The following is a 24,275-nucleotide window of genomic DNA, read 5'->3' on the forward strand; positions in this document are numbered from 1 at the left end:
GAATTCTGCTTATGACCAATCACAATGAAAATCCTACATAAATCCATGCCTGTTATTTTTATTAACGTTTTTTCTGCACACGTTTCTTGACTCATCTGTACATTGTAAAGCATCTGTTACATGTTACATTTTCATATAATTTAGAACTCTTACAAGCTTGTTTGACATACACAAATAGTTTTCTTTATTTGAAAGATTAAAAACCGGGTGACTTTTTGTTATAGATATAAATCTTAACAAACTTTGACCTTGATTTGATTTGAGTCTAAGTGGTCATGCACAAAATGTTTGCTTGTACAATTGATGGTGATTATTTTTACTACTTCGGGGGAAATTAGCATTATATGTAATTTCATTCAAAAAAGTTACACTCCTGTGGACTGTGGCATCCAAAAAACCAAAAACCCGAAAGAAGGGCCCCAAAAAGAAGATTTAGGGTTTGTTTTGTGAAAATGAGACAGAAAACTGAAAGCATCAGTGTGGTTAAATTCCTCTCACTCCCTTGTCTTCAGAGACAAAAGATGGGTGTGATAATGACAGACTGTTTTTTCTTGAAAAAAACTCACTCTCTCACAAGCCATATATATAGACACAAGACTCCTTTTTTCTTCTGCGTGGGCAGAGAGAGTGAAACAGAGGGAGAAAGAGAGAGAGCGCTCTAAAAATAAACCATCTGTTCCAGGAGCAGGTCAGGTGGGAGGCAGGTCTGACGCGGCATGACTAGGAAGATGAGAAGAGAGAAAAGCAGAATTATAAGCTGTGAGGAAAATGATACGTGATCTGTTAGATAGAAAGGACGAGGGAGAGACTGAAAGAGAGAGATGCCAAGAAGGGGGGTTTCACTGGACAGCTTGCTATACCCCTGCGTGAGTGTGTGTGTGTGTGTGTGTGAGTGTTTGGTAAAGCCACAGGCAGACTTAAAGACAAACACCAGGGCCAGCTTGTGGAGTGATGAATGTGTGGAGAGAGTCAGCAGAGAGCAGAGCCGAGCAAACGAGAGGAAATGAAGGCATAGAGAGAGAGAGAGTGAGAGCGAAGGGAGCACAGAGGGGCCCTGAAAAATATCATGTGTCATCGGCGTGCTTGTGCTCGAGCAAAAGTTTGTTTGGTGTGCTTTTTGAAAGTGTGATTTATGGGTGCAGATGAGTGAGTGAGTGAGTGAGTGAGCCGGGTTCTGTGTGAGACTTCAGGGAAAGAAAGAATAGAGTGGAAAGACGGACAATGTGTGTGATGGAAAAATTATAGCTTTAAGACACAATTGGTACAGTACAAGTTATGAGCACATTGAGGAAATGATCTGATTTCAAAAAGTTTGCCAACTGGATTTTTATGAATAAATTAAAGAATTTAAAACATCAATGTTAATACAACTATGTAAGCCATTCATGCTTGACGGTTTTAAAGTTTCGAAGTAGGGATTTTTATGGATATAAATGGATAATAATAATAAATGAGCAGCAAATCAGCATATTATAAAGATTTCTTAAGGATCATGTGACACTGAAGACTGGAGTAATGATGCTGAAAATTCAGCTTTGTATCACAGGAATAAAGTACATTTTAAAATACATTAAAACAGATATTTTCAATTGTAATAATATTTCATAGCATTACTATTTTTACTGTATTTTTTTAAAGAAATAAATGCAGCCTGGGTGAGCAGAAGAGTATATTTGAAAAGTAGTTTAGGTTGATTTTCCCAATAGTTTTTTTGAGCATTTCCAATTACGGTTGCACCGATATGAGCATATTGGCCAATACCGATAACCGATAATTCTTTGAAAGCCGATAACCGATATATTGGCCGATGAATTAAAATCCAAAGTTTTATATCATTTTTGAGAGTCTGATTACAAAAACAAAACTCTCACCATTAAAAGCCATGTCCCAAGCACATGATTATAATGTTCTCATTACAATTTTATGTAGCCTATGACAGTCTATATGACTGCACTTGTTGCAGTTGAGTGTATTTTCCTTTTTTTGAAGCTATTCCAATCATATTCAAGCGATTCAAAAGCATCATGGCGAACAGTGCACATCTGAAGCATCTCAGCTGAAGGAAATAATGCATTATTTATCGGCTTTAATATTTCAGCCAAATTTTCTTATCGGGTCGATAACGATAAAATTAAGAATTGACATATATCGGCCGATACTGATATGGTGGCTGATATACATCGTGCATCCCTAATTCAAAATCAACACACCGCAACAATGGTACAACCACTATGAATTTGGGGCGGGACTATCTATTTGTTTGACCAATGGCTGATATAGTTTGCTGGTTTTAGAGGGGTTTTGCTCACCTTTAAGTGTTAGGCTGGGATACCGCCCACTGGGAGACCACCTTAAAGGAGAACTCCGGCACAAAATAAACCTTTGGTCCAATTACACATTGGTACATAGTCAACCGTTCTCACTCTGAGATTTGTTTTCAAGATTATCGAATGTAAAGAGTTATCTCAAAAAACTGTTTAGCTTATTGTATAGAGAAATGAAAATACGAATCGCTAGTTAATACCACCAACAAGGCTCAAAATAGCCCAACACTATCACGGTAGCATAATCGGGGTCCCTGCATGCAAACCGAAGCATTGAGAACGTTGCAAGTGTACAGACCGTTTAATAAGAAGATATTTTATAAACACAGTCCACTTCGCGAAAACAGGCAGGAGCCATCTTTGCAAAACAGTCTCGAGCAGTCGAACCACGAACGGTGTTCGTGGTTCGACTGCTCGAGACTGTTTTGCAAAGATGGCTCCTGCCTGTATATGCCCCATATACTAGCATTGTAAGCTAAACAGTTTTTAGAGATAAAACTCTTTACATTCGATTATCATGAAAACAAATCTCAGAGAACGGTTGACTATGTACCAATGTGTAATTAGACCAAAGGTTCATTTTGCGCCTGAGTTGTCCTTTAAATCAGCGAAGAGACAAGCAAATCAGTGTAGTTTAGCAGGCTAAGGAACCTTTTTATGAACCAATACACAACTCAAACTTTAACATCATGACACTTTTATTTTAAACCATGCAAATTAATCATAACTAATCCTGTCATTTGGCCACAGAATTCTGCTTATGACCAATCACAATGAAATATTACATAAAGCCATGTCTGTTATATTATTTTATTTATAATATGTCAGCTATTTGAATTCAGTTTTCAGATTGATTAATTTGAGTAATGGTATCTGACCAGTTATTTCCTGGAAGAAAATGAAAATTAGTGACGTTTGTTTGCTGGCCACATCATTTACTCTGCAAGCCATAAAAATGTAATGATTGACAGGAAAAATAGGAAAACAGACAATAAAGGGGAAGGGGGCTCATCAGGCCTCTGGGAAGTCTCACAAAAAAGTCTTTCTAGTGCCCTTCTTTCTCTGTCTGTCTCCCTCTCTTCAGAGCCTCTTGTGACAGGAGTTTCCTGGAATAAAGGAGTCCATCTGCTTTTCATTCAGGCACATAATGCGTTTCAGAAGACTACATTACCCCCCCCAACACACACATACACACAAAACACAGAGTGCTCATTCACCCCTTTACCCAGAACTTCACACTTACTTGTTAATGCAGCGTCCCAGCACAGCACTATCCAAATAACAGAAGCCGTATTTCACTTTGCCATTCAAAGTTGATAACCCTTCTGTGATTACATCATAGTTTGGATAAGGACAGATTGGGTTAAAACCTAGAAAATAACCCTTTCATAATTACAAGGTAACCCGAGCACAGAGTGAAGTTAGTAAAAAGGTACAATTTCCTTGTGTATTGTCTAAATTTGAGGGTAGATATGACAGATGTGTTGCTTGCTTTACAATGAGAGTTAAATATTTCTGATCCCGTCATTGGAATGCTTCCATTTCCTGAAATGCCAACGAGCAGACTTAGGGGGCGGGGGGTTTTCTGGGCGTGTGGATGATGAGCCAATCATCTTGCGATTGCGAACGCATGGGGTGACTCGCCCCGCCCCTTCACTCACGCTGCTGAAAGAGTCTGCATGCTCATGTCCCGCAGAATCAGAGACGCGATAGAAGCCGATTAGACGCGATGTGTTATCTACCCTCCTTTTGAACTTACCCGTGGCATCAAAGTCTTTTATCAGTCTTTTTCTGAAGTTGGACAAGTATTTGGATATATCCCGTTTGATAAAACGCGGCATTTCTGTGTTGTCCCAGCCGAAGTACAGGAGTTTACTATCTTGTATCAGCCCGTTTCATGTGACTAGACGTGCTCCATCGGGCCCATCTGCACGACAGCACAGGGACGGTGGACATCACTGGACATTTACGGATAGAGACTGGGCGACACGCTGTGATTTGAATGCCTTTGCAGGGACTTTGGTGGCTTGTGTGCTGCAGACAAGGCTTCAGTTTGCTGGCTCGGGATCATGGAGAGAAAGAGGAGGAAGAGTCTTTCGAGTTACGCAATCAGGACGAACACGCACATACGGGACGGGTATGTAGACAAAACTAAAGCTGTGTCACAAAACCTAGTAAGCTGACTATCTAGACATCAAAACAAATATCTGACTGTATTGTTGTTTTTGTTTTTTTCCCCAAAAAGTGTATCATTTTCAAATTGTCTAGTAGCCAATTTAATACTTTTCCACTAGTCATTACCACAAGTAACTTTCTTTTTTTTTTCGAAATAAATTAAGTTATTTCTGTTTTTATGTGGATGGATGTGCTGTTCAGATCTCAATTCACAACTTTCATCTAGCCTATATTGCTAGTTGCTGATTGTATCCATTCCAGTTTACTAATAACTTTTTACTTGGCTACTTTGTTAGGTATGGAAACTCTAACAATAGCTAGTATTTAGTCCTTCTTTACTACTGGACTACTTATTTACTAGACACTTGTAGTCTAACGATTTCTGAGACCCTATAGTATCTAAATGACTGTCACTAGTTATATTTCTTGTCTCGCTAGTCACAATTGCCTTTTGTAATCATATCATGTAACGTAAATATGTAACGTAATAGTGTCTTTTTAATAAGTACTAGTAAAACTAATGACTTGTAGTAAAATAAATAAGTGCTTATGAAATGAATAAGTGCCAATGGTTAATGGAATGGCTTGTCAGTCAAATTTGCATAAGTGCCAGTATCTAAAGAAAAAGTGCTAAAATTGAATGAATAGTGAAATTGGAAAGGATGTTAGGGGAAAAAAGTACTGTTAACATTAAAATGATTATTATCCTTATTTATTGCCATAATCAGCCATTCACAAACATTATCTAGGCCTACATGCGTATAATGCTGGAAAGATCATGGATTTTTTAATATGGATTCATATATGTGAGAATTTTTTATTATATAGACAAAATGTTGAAATATTTTTGAAGCAGCACTGACCGAATTCATTTCATATTCATTCATTTCTCATTTGTAAGTGGTGGAAATGGAGTGTGACAAACACCTAGGCTATTCTTGCAAAACTAGTTTTACCGGTCATATTTTGAGAATTAACGTGAAGCGCTCAAGTTTTATCTAGCAAGATACCAATGCTTCCCATATATCATTTGTGTGACTTTCATTTTGAGGTTTTGAGGGCTTTTTAATCCTAGCAACCCGATTACATTAAGAAAATGAATGATACAAAATATGTAGCTGATCTTTGTCTGTAGGGCAACTGTACTTCCGATGTATTATTTTCACTGTTCTCGCACACAAGAGCTTGTTGAGGTGTTTCATGATTAGCCCATGTGTGTTAAGAAGGCACAAATCATTGTGAAGAACAGAGATGAAGGGTTCCTGTGAAATATAATGAACAGTGAAGGGCATTCAGCTGAGCCAGCACTCCAGTTCCCCATCTATTTTACGCCTCTGTGCAACTGAACACATCCGCATGATCAAATATTTAATAATGGCTCCTCTGTCAGTAAAATCTCTGGTATTGATCCCCGCTTGTACACTAAATTAGTTTTTCGACAGCCAGGGAGACTTTTTTACACTCACACAAAAGCTGTTTTGAGCTGATGTTAGGAATTAAAGCAGAAATATTTCTATTAAACCCTTTGCACTTGGGATGGATAATTGGCTACAATCGGCAGTATTCCACGCTGCATTATGACCCAACACCCACATGTAATGCTGACTTACCTCAAGTGTACTGTATGTACAGTTAATATCAGTCCTCCACTAGGCAATATGAAGAGATCTCTTGACATGTCTGGACATACACACACTTTATGAGACTAACATTTTACATTTCTAATCAGGCCCATATTGTGAAAACCATGTTACACACAATACAGTGGGCCAATCAATTAGAAACAGCCTAAGGGACCATTTGCACCAATCTCTTATGGACTGACCTCTTATCTCTCCCTACTCCTTTTATCCCCACTCCATCCATCCTCTATGGACTAATCACCCTAAAATCAATAATCTTCATATTCCCTTAGTGAAGTCTTATGCCATTAACCCATTTATTGCTCTGTGAAAGATTTCTGCGTGTGTGTGTGTGTGCATGTGTCAGGGTAATGGGGGTAGAGTATAGGAGGTTAATAGGTCAGTGCATCCCCCCTTTTCCCCTGGGTCATCATGCACCTATTTTTTAATGGCAGTCCTTGGTGTCTATAGAAAAGACATGGCCAAAGGGGAAAAAAGAGAAAAGGCATGGCCAAAGGAAACAAAAAACGTTTTAAAGTGTAATGGGAGATAAGATAAAGACCAAATTTGGACATCTGATTGGGTGATTACTGGATTTTTTGACTCAACTCATTTTGAATTTGATTGCATGATTAAATTTGATGAATTTGATCCATTGAACACAGCCAGACTCCGTTGTGTGATGTAAAACATTAGATAATGTTACGTAGTCAACTGAGTGGCAGCCATATCTTTGGGTATCACATATAAAGTAATGAATCAGCTTTTAAGACTTGATAATCAGCTTTAACTGTTTGAATGGCTATTGTAATACCATTTGCTGAGTCATTATTTAAAGGGGTGGTATAATGCCCTTTTCACAAGATAAATAAATCTCTGATGTCCTCAGAGTGCGTATGGGAAGTTTTAGCTCAAAATACCCCAGAGATATTTTTATATAGCATGTTAAAGTTGTCACTTTTTGATGGTTAGTAAAAAAGCACCATTTTGTGTCTGGCCCTTTAAATGCAAATGAGCTGCAGCTCCCGACACAGTGGGCGGAGCTTCAAGAGTGTGTGTGTGTGTGTGTTAACAGCTCCAATTACGTCATGCAGACACATGCTAAATGTCAGAAACTGTTTTGCCTTTCATGTTTAAACCGGAGTCAGACAAAGATGGAGAGACTAAGAAGTGACAACACGTAGAATGCAACAGGGTGTCTCTGAATGGTTAGTTGATGAATTTATGTTCCTGATGATGTGGAGTTAACTATCTTCAATCAGCATAGTCTGTCAGGATAATCTATAAATCACTCGTATAGGAACTGTTGTGAGATGCACACATACTGACTTTCTATTGCATGTGAAAAACAGATTGTACAGTTTGAGCTGACTCACAAATGTGCTTGACTACAACAGCTCTTTTCTTCTCATCATGGACTGTTGCGGGGTTTATGTACATTTTAGGCTTAGTGATGTCACTAACCCATGAGGAAGCTTGTGTAGTTCCTACCAGCCATTTAGTTGTTGTCCTTAAATGATTTCTTTAAAAGTAAATATCTCCCTTTGCTTTGAACTTTGAGCGTTGTAACTTTGCAGATGTTGTTTATGCTCAAACAGCAACATTATACACTAACTAAAGTTAGAAAAGTGAAATCATAATCAACCACCCCTTTAAGAGCACAGAGCCTGAACTTTTATTTTGATTTATCAGCCTTTTCTTGCTTTTGCACCACCACAATTCACTCTTGCTATTTTCATTGTTGCCACAGTGCTGTTATTGATTATTGCTGAAAGATATTGATATCTAGAGTGCATCTGCAAGGCCTGGCTTCCTCTTCATGCCAGGCAGGATCAATAGACTGAGTAACAACCTTCAGTTGTCCTTCCTTCCTAGGAGAAACTGGTATGGTTCCTGCTCAGATCTTGGAGGATGGCATCTATTTTTCTGATCTTTATAATTAGCACCCTGCCCGTTGGGGGTTTGGACTAACAAAACGGATTCTAACATGGACTTTCTAACATGTTGGAAAATCAAGCTAAACTAACTGTGTTTTGCCACATGGTAGCTGGTTTAGAACTGGACTAATCTGATTACTAAACTTGTTCAAGCTAGACATTAGCTGCTTGACCACCATGTGGTACTCCACTTTTTTGGGAAATAGGCTCATTTTACAACTCCCCCAGAGTTAAACAGTGGGGTTTTACCGTTTTCGAATCCATCCAGCTGATTTTCTGATATTTAGAAGAAAATCAGTTACCACAGAAAAAATATACTGTATACTATGGAAGTCAATGAGACCAGAAACTGTCTGGTTACTGACATTCTTCTAAATATCAGTAAATCAGCTGGATGGATTCGAAAATGGTAAAACCCAACTGTTTAACTCTGGGGGAGTTGTAAAATGAGCCTATTTCCAAAAAAGTGGAGAGTCCAAAATGGCCTACCAGCCCATGACTGGCTTTTATGTTGTTGGGCAAATTTCCGTGTGAGAAATTCAGTCATTTCAATAAGAATCCACACAAATGGGAATTTCCCCATGCAGATTTTGCCTAGAGTTCAAGTTGGTCATGCGAATTCTCCACGTTGACCAACAGAAAGCAGCTTGGTTTGAAAGTGACCTCCTTGTAAGCTGTGTTTCATACATCTCTATACTACTGACAATACACAATGGACTTCTTTGCCCACTAAATTTCACTAATGTGACCACACCTTTAGATTAGCTAGCTACCATGTTCCAATACCCTCCCCCCCAGTCAGACTTAAAACCAGGTACTTTGGGAAGGAAGCCAGGAAGTTGGGCTTTTACTGTCAACTATTATTGCCAAAGAGGAATTGCATGCTTGGAAGACATGGATGGTTCGGATAGGATTGGTTTGGCTGTCGTCTAGGAAAGCTCCGGAAACATCCAATGACGTGTTTACACAAAGACCTCCTCCATTGCACACAACCCTCTGTAGGCCACACGCTCAAGCAGGTGGTCAGACCCCACAGACGTGTGTGTTTGGATACTTCCTCTCTGCAGTGACTGTTAACGGTCCTTTTTTTTGTGCCACAGGAGACCGCAGCTGAATGTATAATCTCGACAGATCCACCTTTAACTCAAATGTACTTCTGTACTATATTTATGCTGAAACAAACCCTACATTTCATCCTACAGAATGTAAAGTTAATAATACTTTGGCTCATAACTTATTATCCTAAATTAAAGGGTATTAGTTTAACCAAAAACGACAACAAAAACGTCAAATGACTGACTTTCTTTAGTGAAACAAATTTTGAGAAATGTTTTTTCTCCATACAATGAAAGTCTGTTCCACAATGACGTTCTTCCACTGAAGAAAGCAGGTTTGGGGATAACATTAAGATACATCTAAGGCCATTTTAGTCTGTTGGAGATGTAGTGCTGGTTCAGGGATCTGCTCCTCCATGTGTGAGACTCTGACGTCAGCAGCCGTCCCCTAATCAAGCTGGCCAAACAGACAGCGGGCGAACTGAAAGAGCGCCTCTGTTTGTCCTGCATGCTCTGTGCTTCCCCCTCTTTCCTATTTTAGAGTGACAAACTACCCTTGCTTTACTCTTCTGTGTTTCTCTTGCAAAACCTTTTTATTTTTTAGTTTTGAAGATGTTATGACACGAGGACACCCGCCCACTGCAGCTGTTGAGGTGAGAAGCAGGGCATCCTGGGAAAGAACACAAACTGGCAGGAGTTTCTGGCACAGACCTGGTGCTGTTAATGTATAACTGTAGAACCACAGAGCTTTGAGATGGTATTTCCCCCACACCCTCTTCAACGAGCCAAAATCTTGTGCTATGCGGGTTGAAGTTGAGGTTTAATGTTTTGTTGTGTTCTTTGTTGGGCAAATATGGGCAAAATAAACTGATTTTCCATAATGCTACATTTGTTTTCCCCTTATGTTTTGACTTTTTAGTCTTAAAGTTTGCCAGCAACACATACACTGTAAAAATATTTTCATGATTTGTAATCACATCATTATTTCTTTTGTCAAATCAACTTAAATAATTTATGTAGTTCAGATAACATAATTAGTTTCTGATGATTAAATCAATCACCTTCATTGTATTAACTCAATTTTTCCATTTCAATGAACTTAAATTTTTAAGGCAGCCAGGTTACTTCATTTTTTTTTTTAAGTTAAACCAACAATATTTTTTTACAGTGTATTAACTTAGACAAAAACGTGTTTGACTGATGCCTTGAAATTCAATATAAAAAGTTGGTGGCGTTTCACATAACAAACCCATATTTTATTAATATTAATAATTAATATTTAATTTGAATTAATATTTAGTTTTGTTTGGCTAGTCCTGCCTGTCCCTAAAAGTCCATATAGGGTAGAATCAAAAAAAAAACAAAAAAAAAAAAAACGCACACAGCCACACATGCTTTAGAGGCCAATGGTTGGCAGGGCAGTGGCATTTCCGCCCCCTTACTCAACCCTGTCTCTTGGGACACAGGAAAGGAAGTGAGCCACGGAACAAACCCATCACTGCATCTCCTTCCCGGATGATTCATCCCGCTCCTCATCCCAGAATGCTCTTGCAAGTGCTCACACGCCATACCTTTCTCTGCTTTCCTTACTGACTTTAACGCAGATCAAGCCCCACTTGCCACTAGGATATAGAGTGCTGCAGGCCAGGGATGACATTTTTGTTGGCCAAAACCCAGTAACCAGTTATTATTTTTAGCACTTCAGGTTCCATCGTCCCGAAGTCTATGGATTTTTGAACTGGTTATTGGTTAAATGCCTGAAATGGAGTCTGTGGTTTTGAACACAATATATTTTCACTTTTTATTCTATGGCATATAATACCACACCCTAGTGATTTTTAAAAATGCTTTTTTTTTTGTCTTGAAAAGGGCGGTTGATAACAAGTGGCTAAATAGGTTATCAGGGACATTAAATGTCATCACCGAACTGGAAACCTAATCTCATTGTGTTTATAATTGCGCTCTTTCAAACTCGCAGGGAAAATGTTTTTTTTTTTTTATATATAAAGACTGAAAGAGCTTAGTGATTGTGACGCTGAAGTAATTTGACCATGGTCTTTTTATTGCCTATAGCTATTTACATCTAGTGATTATATTTAGGCTTCAAAATTCATCAATTTCATCAATTCATCAAGGGCGGCAGTAGCTCAGTGGTTCAGTGGGTTGTCTACAAACTGAAAGGTTGGTGGTTCAAATCTCGGTTCTGACACCGCCGTCAGTGTATGGATGGGTGAATGTGAGGAAAATGTAAAGCGCTTTGCTGGTCATTAGGTCTATGAAAGCGCTATAAAAAAATGCAGTCCATTCATCAATGTTGTGTTCATTTGTGAAGATTGAACCAAATGCTCATAGAGCTTTTTTCTGCAATAATCCAAAAGCTAATGGAAACATTCTATTAGGTTTTTGTTGCATGAACCAGAGAGCCGATTTTTGAAATTCATCTGGATTTTAATTCTGGTCTGTGCCTTTGTGCCTAAGCACTACGGGTTAAAAGAAAAAGCATGCACCACTCAGAGGAAGAGAAAGTGTGTGTGTGTAAGAAAAAGAGAGGTTTAATGACAGCTCTCTATCTTGCATGCTGAGCCTGTCCAACATTTATGGTGCCTCTGCACCCTGATTAAACATTAAGCAAGTCTCATTATACACACCCCCTTTTGGTCACTTTTACCTTCTTTCTCACCTCCATCCTCCTGCTCTTTTATTTCCACTGGCACTGGCAGATACCTCAGCCGTCCATCTTACTAGGCCATCATTGTGAATGCATGTGTGTACTAAACTTAGCAGCATAGTTGTAAATTGTGGCATGCTAATTGTGAAGCATCTTGCCGCTGATCCCTTTAAGTTTTTTTTTTTTACAGTACTTTTTTTCCAATAAATGCGCCTCGGTGAGTATAAGAAACTAATTTAAACCTGAAATAGAAAAAAAATTGTATTTGCTTTTCATTGAAATATTTGGCGTTTCTTTGAAAGTGTTTGTGTAAGAAAAGATCGTGATGTTTTGGCTGTTTAGCCTCCTGACCCTCAGGAGCCCCCGGTCCGGCACGGAACGTTCCTCCGAGGCTATGCCAAAGCCCAGAAACATGATACTGCAGTGTGGCACAGACTTAGACATACGCTCTCTCTCTCTCTCACACACACATTCAGACAGAGGTGCGTGTCTGTGAAAGAGGTCAAGGTGAGGGGGAGCTAGAGTTACAGCTGATGTGGAGTTTCAGACTGAGTCAGTTTACAGCCAGGATCGATTTTGATAAACCCCACCGAGTCACTGGACCAAAGGGCAGAATCAGAGCCAAAGCATACCAGCCGTTAACGGGAACCCGCAGCCCAGCCGAGCGTGGCACCGCAGCCAGGGGCTGCCAGTGGGTGGTTGACGGGTCAGATGGTCATCTCAGTGGGTAGAAATACAAGGTTGTATAAATGCGTCTCCTTGTAATTTTCCTGGAAATCAACTTTTAACTAGAATCCGCTCATAAACAGTATTTATTGCAAATTGCGGGCTGCTCGCTTGCCTGTATGGTGAAACACTGCTGTTATTGACTACAGCACCATTCACAAGAAAATTGCTGGCAAAAATGGTAGGAGCAAACTAATCCTTCAGGACACTTTTGAACATGTTTATTTGTAGCCATCACCTCCCAGAAGGTATCGGAGGCTTTGCTCTGTGTGTGTTTTAGGTTAATAGTGTTGACAGAGGCAACATAGTTCAAAGTAGGAAATGTTTCCCTCTATGTATTTTTCTCTTCGTCCCTTCCTCTCATATGCCAGTAAAGGGATAGTTCACCCAAAAATTATTCATCCTCACGTCGCTCCAAAACTGTATGACGTATGAATAAAAAAGTTTTTTGTCAATACAATGAAAGTCAGTCTTTCTTTAAAAAAATCTTCTCTGTGTTCCACAGAAGAAAGTAAGTCGTACAGTTTTGGAAGAACACGAGGGTGACTAAATCATAAAAGATTTTTCATTTTAGGGGTGAACTCTCCCTTTATTCAGGTTTACATGCATGTCAAGTAGCACAGAGAGGAAACTAAAGCTGACATCAGATCCGTTTGCAGGGAAGGGCAGTGTGTATTTACTGTCCGCTGGGTGTGAAGGGTCTGAGGGCTGGCTGCGGGACAGAGTTGGTCCAGAGGGGCTGGGTGGAGCAGAACTGGGTTGGTATTTCGTGTAGACGGATTGAGCACAAAAGCACTCTGTGTCTTTGTCAGTTCTGAGTACGGCCCTCGTTTTGAATGTTATGATCTGCCTGCAGCAGTTGTGTGCGTGTGCGTGTGTGTGTTTGAATCCACTGCCAATTACTACAGAAGAGGTGCTGTTTCTAAGTGCACTTGTTCAAAGAGGTATGTGTGTGTGTGCGCGTACTCATGACCTAGTGACTATATTACTAAAGAATGTAAGCCAAATCGGAAAAGCTCAAACGCAAAAGGGTTTGCAAAGAAACGAACAATGTTACATTTTACTGGTATGAATGAATGGATGAACATCTGCACATCATTCATTTTACTGGACGATCCAGTTATAAACTTTTGTTGAAGAGGTCAAACGTAAATAAAAAACAATAAACGAATTGTTCACAATAAGATCAATAACATACTTTTAGATAATAGTTAAAGTGATTTTTCATTTCATTTCATTTATGCAAACCGCTTATCATTTCGTTTGGTCGCTGGTTTTCATTTCATGGCGACTTTGCCTTTTATTTATGTCAGGGTTCAGGAATTGGTCACAGAAAGTAACTAGATTTTAACTCTACATTGTTTTTGTAGCATGTTTTGTATGTAGTTGCTAGGGTGTTGTGAGTGTGTATTTAGTGCGTTGTTGTGCAGTCACTAGAGTGTTTTGAGTAGTTTCAGTACGTGTCTTTGCAGTTGCTATAGTGTGCTCTGAGTCTTCTGATGGTAATTTTACCAGTTGAAAGTTGTAAGTCAACTTGGAATGGAAATAGCATACGTCTCCTCGGAAAGCTGCATAGTTTGAAATATCATATGCTAGTGTACCTAAGGGTTTGTTAAAATGCCTAAGTGTGTGTAGTTATAGTGATGCTAGCATTGTTAGCTTCATTTAAGGACAATAGAGGTCAATGGGAAGTCCAAATTTAGATTGCTAGGTAATTGTGTGTGTATGTGTGGTAGATTCAGAGCGTTACAATACAGTATATCATGTAGCAAAGAGGAAGTGTGGTCAGTTTGGCACCACTTGGCTTTATATCCGCAGAGCCTTGGAGGTTTTCTCCAACCAAGGGAGAGTTTGAGTCCAGGAAATGACCTTATGTCTCACAGCACTAGACTAGGCATTTAAACAATTGTTAGACAATTACCAAACAAATTACATGACTAAATATATCATTAATTCATGATTCAATTTCAGACTGATGAAACACCATACAGCCAGCTGACTGCCAATGTGACCAATTGTTACATTTTTCTTTTGCTTAGTTTGCTGTGAGCCACATCAAAGTGTTTCCAGGTCATTCAGGTTGACCTTTCCTGGACCTCTGCTGCAGTCCAGAGCTCTTTTCTGGTTCTGTCTTCCTCTCTTTAATATGAGCTTTGAGATTGAGAAGGGGAAGCCAGACCTGAGGAATGCACAAAAGAATCCGGACGTCCCGTCGAGCCCTAGCCTACCATGCTGTCAGTCATCTGCGTAGGCGTCAACATATTTTGAGTCCGCGGCTCTTTTTAGCACCTTTTTGAATGGCTTTGGACAACAATTAATATTTTGGTATAATACTAAACATATCATGGCAAACCAAAACTGAAGCAGCAAATCAAACCATATGATGTTTGTTGAACATATCGAAACAGAGGAAGTGAAAGAGACTGAATGTTCTCTATGTACCGCACGCACATTCTTCTAGATTAAGAATATGTAGCAGAGTTAACTGGAAAGGAAGTGTGAGATCAATACCTGCCAGATGCCCATGTGTTCTGTCCTTTCTCCTTTACAGGGGCAACTAGAGGTCACTCTGTCTCAGCCCACTCGCACAGCCAACGGCACACCCTGGTGAGTTCAGACATTAATGATGTTTAATAGGAGTGTGTGTGTGTGTGTGTGTGTGTGTGTGCACGCACATGTGTCTGTCTTGCATCTCTTTCACTTATCTGGACTGAGAGAGATGTGAATACAAATAGATTTTTCAGTCCATACGGCACATACATACCCTCACCAAAAGCCATTGTGACAGTGAAATCAGATTGTAATACCATGGTATTTTGATATAAAAGCATAATATATTTTAATAAAATAAAGCAAAACAGTATATTGTGAAATATTATTAGAATTTAAAATAAATATTTCTTAAATTTATTTTAAAGTAATTTATTCCTGTTACGTCAAAGCTGAATTTCCAGGATCATTGCTCCGGTCTTCAGTGTCACATGATCCTTCAGAAATCATTCTAATATGCTGATTTGCTGCTCGAGAAACATCTCTTATTATTATCAGTGGTTTTGTTTGAAGAGAAGGTTGAAAAGAAAAGCATTTTTTTCTTTATTATACACAGCTGGTTATACAGCCACTTATAAGATAATGGTATGTGGGCCAGCCTGACTGTGTCATAGATTTTGGGTGTGTCAGTGCAAAGAATCAAACACACAGAAAATGTTTTACAGTGCATTTAATCACTACAAATGAGCAGTTATTTTATTGTATTATCAAGATTGTGTGTGTTTGAGATTAGCTTGAAACCTTCAGCCAGACGGTGACTCAGTTTTTATTTATTTATTTTTTTATATCGCGTGTAGAGGTCACTCAGTCTCATCACAAATTAGACATGCACGTCCTGCCATCCTGAGTGCATCTTTCTGTCTCGCTCAGCTGGCTGGATGTGGAATATTTTGGATTTCTGGATGTCTTGGCAGTATTCTTGAGTAAACCGTATTATTTTTAGCAGAGGTCAGAACAACTCACTCCATCATACTGTCCTCCACCATATCTGAAAGAATGTATTGTCTTTGTATCTGTCTCTTGGTTTATTTCCTCTCCCTGCCTTTTCTAAATCTCAACAAAAGAACATTTTGTTCATGTTTGGCTGTAGGTTTCAGGTCTTTCTTCTCTTGGCCAGCTGTTCTGTACTGTCAGTCCATTTAAAGGGTCAACCTGACAGGTCACAGCTTGGTGCTAATGTGTTTCCCACGCTTCAAAAGATGAGTGCCTGGACTTTCATGGTTTCTCTATTGAAATCTGTGTTTTTGTTTTTGACTAAAATTTATATAATTCTTTTTGCTTGTTGTGCATATTCTCTCTCTCTCTCTCTCTCTCTCTCTCTCTCTCTCTCTCTCTCTCTCTCTCTCTCTCTCTCTCTCTCTATCACACACACACACACACACATTTAATTTGCTGTGTAAATGGTAGCATATCATGGACTGTTTTTATAAAGCTAATTATAATTACCAGAGACTAACCGAAATATATAAATATGTAATTATTGATAATAACTCTGAAAGAATGCCTTTTAGAATGAATTAAAAAAAATGTGTATTTTCGTTTTATGAATTATTTTTCCAAATGAGCCTTCAAACATGGCAGTATACAAACGTACTGAATATAAATGTGGTAAAATGTGTGTGCAAGCCTTCCAGCAAGGGCATAGCTTACTTGGTTACTAAATAAGCAGCAATGCATTTTAATTGGATTCAAATCAATCATCTATTGACCACAGTTCAATACGCCACATAAATGCACTATAGAGAATAGTGTGTTATAGAGATTGTTAAACAAACTTTAATTAAATAAAATTGTAAATAAGGAGTGAAGCACCTACTGAGTTCTTTGTGTCAGCTATAACAGTGGGCACATAGCAGAGCAGTTATAACAGTGATGAACCAATGATTTATTTAAACTTAGACAGTGTGTATGTGTGAGTACAATGGGTAACTGGGATATATTAGCTTTTAGCATTATTGTGTTAAGTTAACCATTGATTAATCAATCTATTGATGTCTGTTACTCTAAGTCATTTGGAGTTGGCAGTAAAAGTTTTACACACACACACCCAAAAATCCCCTTGATTCAGTGGACGTTTATGGAGGGGAGCATAAAAATGTTTCCCTTCTTTTCTACCTTTTCTCCATCCCTCCATTTCTTTTATCAGTTTCCTGTCAGTGTGGGCCACACAGATGGTTTAGGTTAGCAAGCCTAGGCCACAGAGAGCGTCAGAGAGGGAGGGATACACACATAATAGTGCTACGTTGCCTTCATATTAACCGTTTTGCCTGGCAATATTACCCACCCCAGAGTTTCCAGTTCCATGACGCTATTCCACTGAAAACTTACAAAACATTTGAGTTCAAGTCTTAAACCATAAGAAGATCAAACGGCCCCCCTCACTCATAAAACAACAACAACAACAACATCAAAAAAAACACGCTATCCTTAAAGGAGTTTTGCTGATAATTTACTCACCCACATGTCATCTAAGATATCCATGTCATTCCTTCTTCAGTCGAAAAGAAATGAAGGTTTTGGTGAAAACATTCCAGGATTTTTCTCCAAATAATGGACTTTACTGGTAACCAAATGGTTCAAGGTCCAAAAGACACTTTGAGTGCAAACTGCAAACTGTTCAAAGGGCTTTAATCGATTCCAGACGATGAATAAGGGTCTTATCAAGCGTAAAGATCGCTCATTTAAAAAAAAAACAAAGTTTAAGTTTTATAAGCTCAAATGGTCACCTTGCTCTTCTGTGTATACTACTGCTCGTGACTCTCCTGTTCGAACTCGTTTATCAAAATGAATTTCTGTATATAGATTTAATATATATATATATATATATTAAATCCGCATTAATCATTGCTTTTTAGTCTTCAGACAATACAGTTTGGGGTTAGTAATATTTTTCTTTTTACTGGTAAGTCTTTTCTGCCCATAAGGCTGCATTTATTGAATCAAAAACAAGTAAAAACAGTAATATTGTGAAATATCATTACACTTTAAAATAAGTGTTTTCTGTTTTAATATATTTTTTAAAAATGTAATTTATTCCTGTGATGTTAAAGCTGAATTTTCAGGATCATTACTCCAGTCTTCAGTGTCACATGATCCTTCAGAAATCATTTTAAATGCTGATTTACTGCTCAATAAAACATTCTTCTTCTTCTTCTTATTATTATTATCATCAATGTTGAAAACTGTTGTTGCTGTTATTGTTGGAACATTGATTAAACAATAGAAAGATCAAAAGAACAGCATTTATTTGAACTTTACAAATGTCTTTTTCACTTTTAATGCATTCTTGTTGAATAAGAGTATAAACTTCTTATTGACCCCAAACTATTCAAATAATTCTTAAACAATCCTTTTAATTGTGCTTATAAAAGCACTTCAGCTACTCAACTGTCCCCCAGGTCATTTAAGTTCAAGACCTCTAATGTGCAGGCACAGTTTTGTATTCGTGACATGAGGTGAGAGTAGTTTTTTTTTAACATGCAGGACTGCAGAGGTTTTTTGGGGGGTGAATTTGTTGTCACTTCCGCAAACAAGCACTACAGTATGTGCTTATTTTCCTTTCTCCCGTCATCAAATCAGTCATTTGACATATTTCTACAAAAAAATGGTTACATTCTTAACAGCACTTTCCACTTTCCCTTCCAAATAATCGTTCCTGTTCTCTCTTGCTCGCTCTCAAATTCTTTAACCTGTCTTATAATGTGTTGAAACGAGGTTTATGACTCTATCCCATGTGTCAGTAAAGTCAACATCCTACTTGATTGACAGTTCGGTTTGATATTTTGTCTAGGCCCTTTTATCTTATATTTCCATTTATTTGTATTTCTCTCTTGCTGTTTCTCCCTCAAGTCTCCCATGCCTAGATTTGGAGAAAGGCATTTAATTTTTCCTCTCCTCCTTCTATTATTCCTGCCGTTTAATCCTGTGTGACAAATTGTTTCCTGTTCTGCTCTCCCTCTTACAAGAAGTCGACTCGTAGGCCCCTCTTGGGGCCACTGTTGTGGACTCTGGGAAAAGAGTGGGCCGCGTGGGTTGGTTTGGGATGGGTTTGATTGGACAGCTGTGGAAACCTTGGAGACCCCCAGACCCTCCACACACACACACACACACCCCTCACCCCCCTATACAGCAGTCCAAACCTGCGTTCCAGCTGTGACTATTGAATAAACCTCTACTTTACAGTTTCCAGACTTAAACTTCAAACGCCAACATCTGACACTTACTCACTCTCCCTCACACAATCACAGCACAAATCTGCCTATGAATTTCAGTCTCCCATAGGAAAGAAAATGACAAATGAGACCTTTAAATGTCTCCATTTAATTCTTTTTTAATTTATGAAAAAATTGTGATAAAGTTCTGAGGAAATTGGCACAGTATAAACAATTGTTGTGGCATTCACTGGAAAAAAAAGCTTCTGTGACTCTTTATTACATGTAATAAGTTAATTACAATTTAAAGTGCAATTTAAATTACAATTTAAGTACAATTTAAAGATAAAATTTAAACTTTTACCAAGTTTTAGCTGTGATCATTGGTAAATACTTTGTTAGGGAACCGTAGGGACCAAACATGTTGATGGGAAATTTTAAGACGTGAATTCAGTCACATGACTTTGAGACAAAGTCACATAAGTATTTCCATCATACGTAGTTTATGCAAACGTATTTCCTATAGACAGTAAAAGAAAGGGACACAGCGACCCCATTGATTTCAACAAAGAAAATTGAGAACGTTAAAGCTACACTGTGTGATTTTTACGTCCATCTAGCGGTGAAAAGGTATATGACCATCCATTGAATATTAGTTTCTGTTCCTCTCAATTACGATTTCATTTTAACTCCTACGGTGGCCAATGTAGTCCAAGATTAACATGGCTTCCAGTTCGACCTTGTCCATGAGTGTTAACTCAAACGTAAACGCGAAAGGCGAAGCTTGAATTATCGGGTATGTCCCTCTTTGGCTAATGCACTTTCAAGATGAAGGGGCAACATGGCGACCGACATTAGAACCCCTTACCCGTATGTGTTTCCAATGACATATTATACACTCAAGAAAATACTTTATTACTTGAACGAAGTAAATATACATTAATGAGCACATATATTTTTGAAAGAACTAAGTGTTTTAGCTAAGAATAAACTAAAAGAGTTACACAGTGTAGCTTTAAAAGCTGATCGCCAGGTCGATTCGTTATGACACAATCGTTAGCCTATTTTTACAAAAACAGCTTCTACGGGGCCGTAACGTAAGATACAGGGCAATGAAGCCTTTTATACATTGTTGTGTTTCTTTATAAATAAATAACGGACAAATAAAGTCTTTGGATGCCTCAGATGTAAAGTTGTCCGCTGTCAAAATGACGCCAAAATGAATGGGAGTCAATGGGATGCTAACAGCAGGTGAAGTTCTGCTACAATGGCGGCTCCCACGAGATTTCAACTTCAGGCTGATGGATTTGATCTTACCAAATAGAACATAATATCCACTTTAAGTGAGCATATCCTTTTTTCCCCTGTGCATTATGCATTTTATTCGTATTACATCTTGGTAATTTCAGCATAAATTTAATTTCTTCCCATACTGAATTAGCTGAGCTATGCTATTCGTGTTCTTTTTATCGTTCTATAAAATTACATTTTTATTTCTCCAAACGAATTTAAGGAGAAACATCTGGGGTGAAGTTAATATGAAACTCCATAAGTCTCTTGAGCAATCGAAGATCAGTGTCTAAACAATAAAATTTGGGCAAACATATCCACACGACATGTAAACACACAGACACATCATAATTCATGATCGTCGCCATCATTTAAAAACACCTCTTCAGTCAGAATGGCAGCGTCTCGTTCATTTCTACATTTCTATAGAGGAAATAGTACTTTCTTCTTCCTCATTCAGCTGAAAGGATGGCAGAGTCAGAGCGCATAGGTTTGGCCTATAGTGCCATGCTGATGTCACTGTTTGATCTATTACATAGGATAAGAGTGGTGCACAGTCACACCACGCCAAACCCTGTGCGTTATCAGTGCCTTCGCGTGTAGGTGTGGCATTTCAAGTTCAGACACACATTAACTGCACAGAAACGCGTGTGTGTGTGTGCGCGCGCAGACTACTGCTATATAGCTATACTTTGAGAGGTTTGAACGAGACGTGACCCGCCTCGTGTCGATCGGGAGCTGGTATTGTTGGGTAATCAACGACATGTTATTGTGTTGTGTGTCATCTGGCTCCGAGGGTCCAAGGTGCTCAATTGATCTCATTCACTCAAAAGGGCATCACTGTTTAGACAGCCCAAGCCAAACTGCAACCCTTACTTCCTGCCTTTCTTGCTTTCTTTACTCGCTAACTATATTTTCCCAGAGAAAAGGGCAGATAGGTTAACATGGTTCAAATGATCATGCCTGCACTTCAAACAAAAAAGTTCTTCAGCCACTTAGATACCATTCTGTTATCAAGAGCCATTCTTCACTAGATGTGTCTATCTATATCTTTATCCATCACAAGTTCGTCATTGTTGAAGAAAGTACTCGGTAAATGAAATCACTTTATTTGCTACAGTTTGTAGAGCCATGGCTCTGTCATTTCATGTTGTGAGTCTGTGGATGCTGTTGGAAACAGGCCTTTGATTATGAGTTCCTAATTTGTAGTGCACGCTGTACGGTCTCCTGTACTGTCATGTCCTGTACAGAGCTAAGAGATAATCCGATGAGTCAGTGTTTCGTATCTCTCCATAACTTTTCAGTGAAATGCGGTGTGCGCCGACTCCGATCTGGATATATCTTGGCCTGCTCCGGTTTTACAGTTTAGCACCAAAATATCTATCCTTTTAGGTCACCGTCACAGACTTCTCTGATCCCCATATTCTTAAAAACGTTTTTAGTTTTACTGATAGTCTAGACAGATAGTAAAACAGATCTAGCCCCTGAGACATGAGTCATAAAGCTCATTTCCACTTTTACACCTCATATCCATAAGATATCTTACTGCCCTCTAAAGTCTCTATATAGCAGAGCATGTTTATCATCTGTATCTGCGTGCTGGTCTCATTCCAGAGCTCGACTCATTTTTATCTGTGTATGTGTGTATTAATGCTGTCTAGATTAGGATGAGGGTTATTCTCATGCCTGAGGGACAGAGAATGTTTTTTGTTAAAACCAAATTGTTGATCTTGATTCTGCTCTGATCCATAAACCGGTTCTGGCAGGTTCTGACCGGCTGATTCCAGCCCTCACAGCTCCTGCGAATGGAGGCTTCCTCTTTTTGTGCTGCCCCCCTCTCTCTCTCTCTCTCTCTCTCTCTCTCTCTCTCTCTTTCGGATGGATGTCTGTAAACTCTTGACTCTGCCTGAGCTTTAACTTAAATTAGAGAATGATGCAAATCCACAGGGATCTACCACTGCATCTTCATTACAAACACACACACACACACACACACACACACACACACACACACTTGTAAACAGACCTGTAAATAAATGTACAGAACATCGACATGGTTCAAGATATTCAAAGAACACAAAAATACTGCACAGCTATCATCTGTTATCTGTCATATCATGATATTATCTGTCATATCAAACTATTTCATCAGCTTGTTGGTGTCGGCTTATTGATATAAGCAATATGTTGACTTTATCAGTGTGTTAAGGAAGACAGAATGAGAGATTTTAACTTGTGTGCGGCGCGCATAAAGTATGATTGATTGTGTGTGAGATCGATCTGATCATTTGCTCTCCCATCAGATCCTATATGTGCTCCGGGCTAGTATTCGTCCATACGATCAGTGATCAAATGATCTCTGGTTACGAACCATGTTTTTCCAGGGCATTAGCAAGAGGAAGTGAGTTTTCAGGACTCTCAATTTCATTGACTTAACAAATGGCTAATTTGGGTGAGAAACTAGCAAGTCCAAATAATTAGTGTCACTTGAAGCTCTCTCTCAGATGATAACAGGATGTTCAGGAATCTCTTGTTTAATTAACCGATTCACTGCCACATTCAATTCCTCCAATACAGCCCGGTGTGTGTGTGTGTGTTTTAGTCTGTCTGAGTGCCAGTGTTATCAGAGTGATTATCTATCCGTCACTGTCTGCTTCAAGGTGCTTGTGCTCCCAGCATTCCTCAAATCCTCTATCAGTTGATGGCTACTGACGTCCTCTGACTAATCTTTTACCTGCTCATTACAAGTTGCTATTCTGCATTTAACAAGAGTCTTTTAGTCCAATTGTACAGTAGACGCTTGTGGCCTTGAACTCTATCCATAGTGATTTCTATCCTTTAACCACTACACCACAAAACATTTTACATGGCAGTACCATGGTACTTTAAACATACCTTGATACTGAAAGATTATTAATTAAACATGGTACAAATACAAATAAATCTGAAAACACTGTCCTTGGCCCAATGATGAGGAATGTCCCACTAAGGTCCTTTATAGTATAGCATATTGGAACCACCACCAGTACTATTTTCTTGCCCCTAGACCTCTCTTGTTCTCCTCGTCTCTTCCCAGTTCTCTGTTAGCGTGCGAGTGTCCTTGGCGTCTCTTAGTCACGTTTATTTTCAGTCTTTTCCCTGGCTGCCAGACCGATAAAGCTCTGCTTGCCTGGCCATGGTGGTGGAGGGTGGAGGGATGTGCGTGTGTGTGAGTGTTGTGTTTGTGTGTGAGATGTGAAATGTCTGCATATGCGAAGTGGTTTCATGCTATGTTGGGCTCTGTTTTAGCAGCAGAATTATGATGTTGACCCCAGCTTCCCTCAAGGGATGGTGTGCATATATATGTATGTGTGTGTGGGGGCCAGGGGAAGGGGTCGTACAGTACACATTGCTGACGTCTATGTTGTGTTCCATGTTGTTCAGTCTGTCAGGAGTTCCTGAGGAGAAGAGAAGTCTCATCATGCAGAAGGGGAAGATGACGATGGACGAAGACCCAGAGGTGCTCGTAAAGGGTGAGACAGAAATTCTGCTGATTAATAATTCTCTGACACCATAGTTGTCATTATGGCTGTAAGTGTATTTTTGTGTATGTAAAACCAAATGTATTTTTTTGCATGCATTGGTGCATTTGGGGGTATGAACAAAGTCCACTATTAACAACAATTATGGAATCAGATTGATTTGAAGCGTGAAGATTGCAATTTCGAAGATAGCGTGAATATCGAAGATTTGAAGGTTGCAATTTCTGAGGTTGAATTGGTTTTAACTTTGACATTC

The 24,275-nt window shown here is 38.9% G+C and overlaps 1 protein-coding gene across 3 annotated transcripts in view; it reads left to right on the plus strand.

The window, feature by feature from the left end:
* The first annotated feature begins 4,031 nt into the window (after positions 1-4,031).
* Positions 4,032-24,275, plus strand: part of plekhh3 (pleckstrin homology, MyTH4 and FERM domain containing H3) — a 41,200-nt gene continuing 20,956 nt past the window's right edge. Inside the window, exons 1-3 of one of the 3 annotated variants that reach the window (XM_039687030.2) lie at positions 4,033-4,461; positions 15,059-15,114; positions 23,922-24,010. In XM_039687030.2, the coding sequence (XP_039542964.2) occupies positions 4,327-4,461; positions 15,059-15,114; positions 23,922-24,010 (280 nt within the window). In that variant the 5' untranslated portion in view covers positions 4,033-4,326. Of the gene's footprint in view, positions 4,462-15,058; positions 15,115-23,921; positions 24,011-24,275 lie in introns of those variants that run through there. The other 2 variants (XM_089128650.1, XM_089128651.1) reach the window with 2 other exon arrangements.

This window comes from Pimephales promelas, chromosome 3, assembly GCF_988280905.1.
Source record: "Pimephales promelas chromosome 3, fPimPro1.hap1.1, whole genome shotgun sequence".
NCBI classification, from domain to species: Eukaryota; Metazoa; Chordata; class Actinopteri; order Cypriniformes; family Leuciscidae; genus Pimephales; species Pimephales promelas.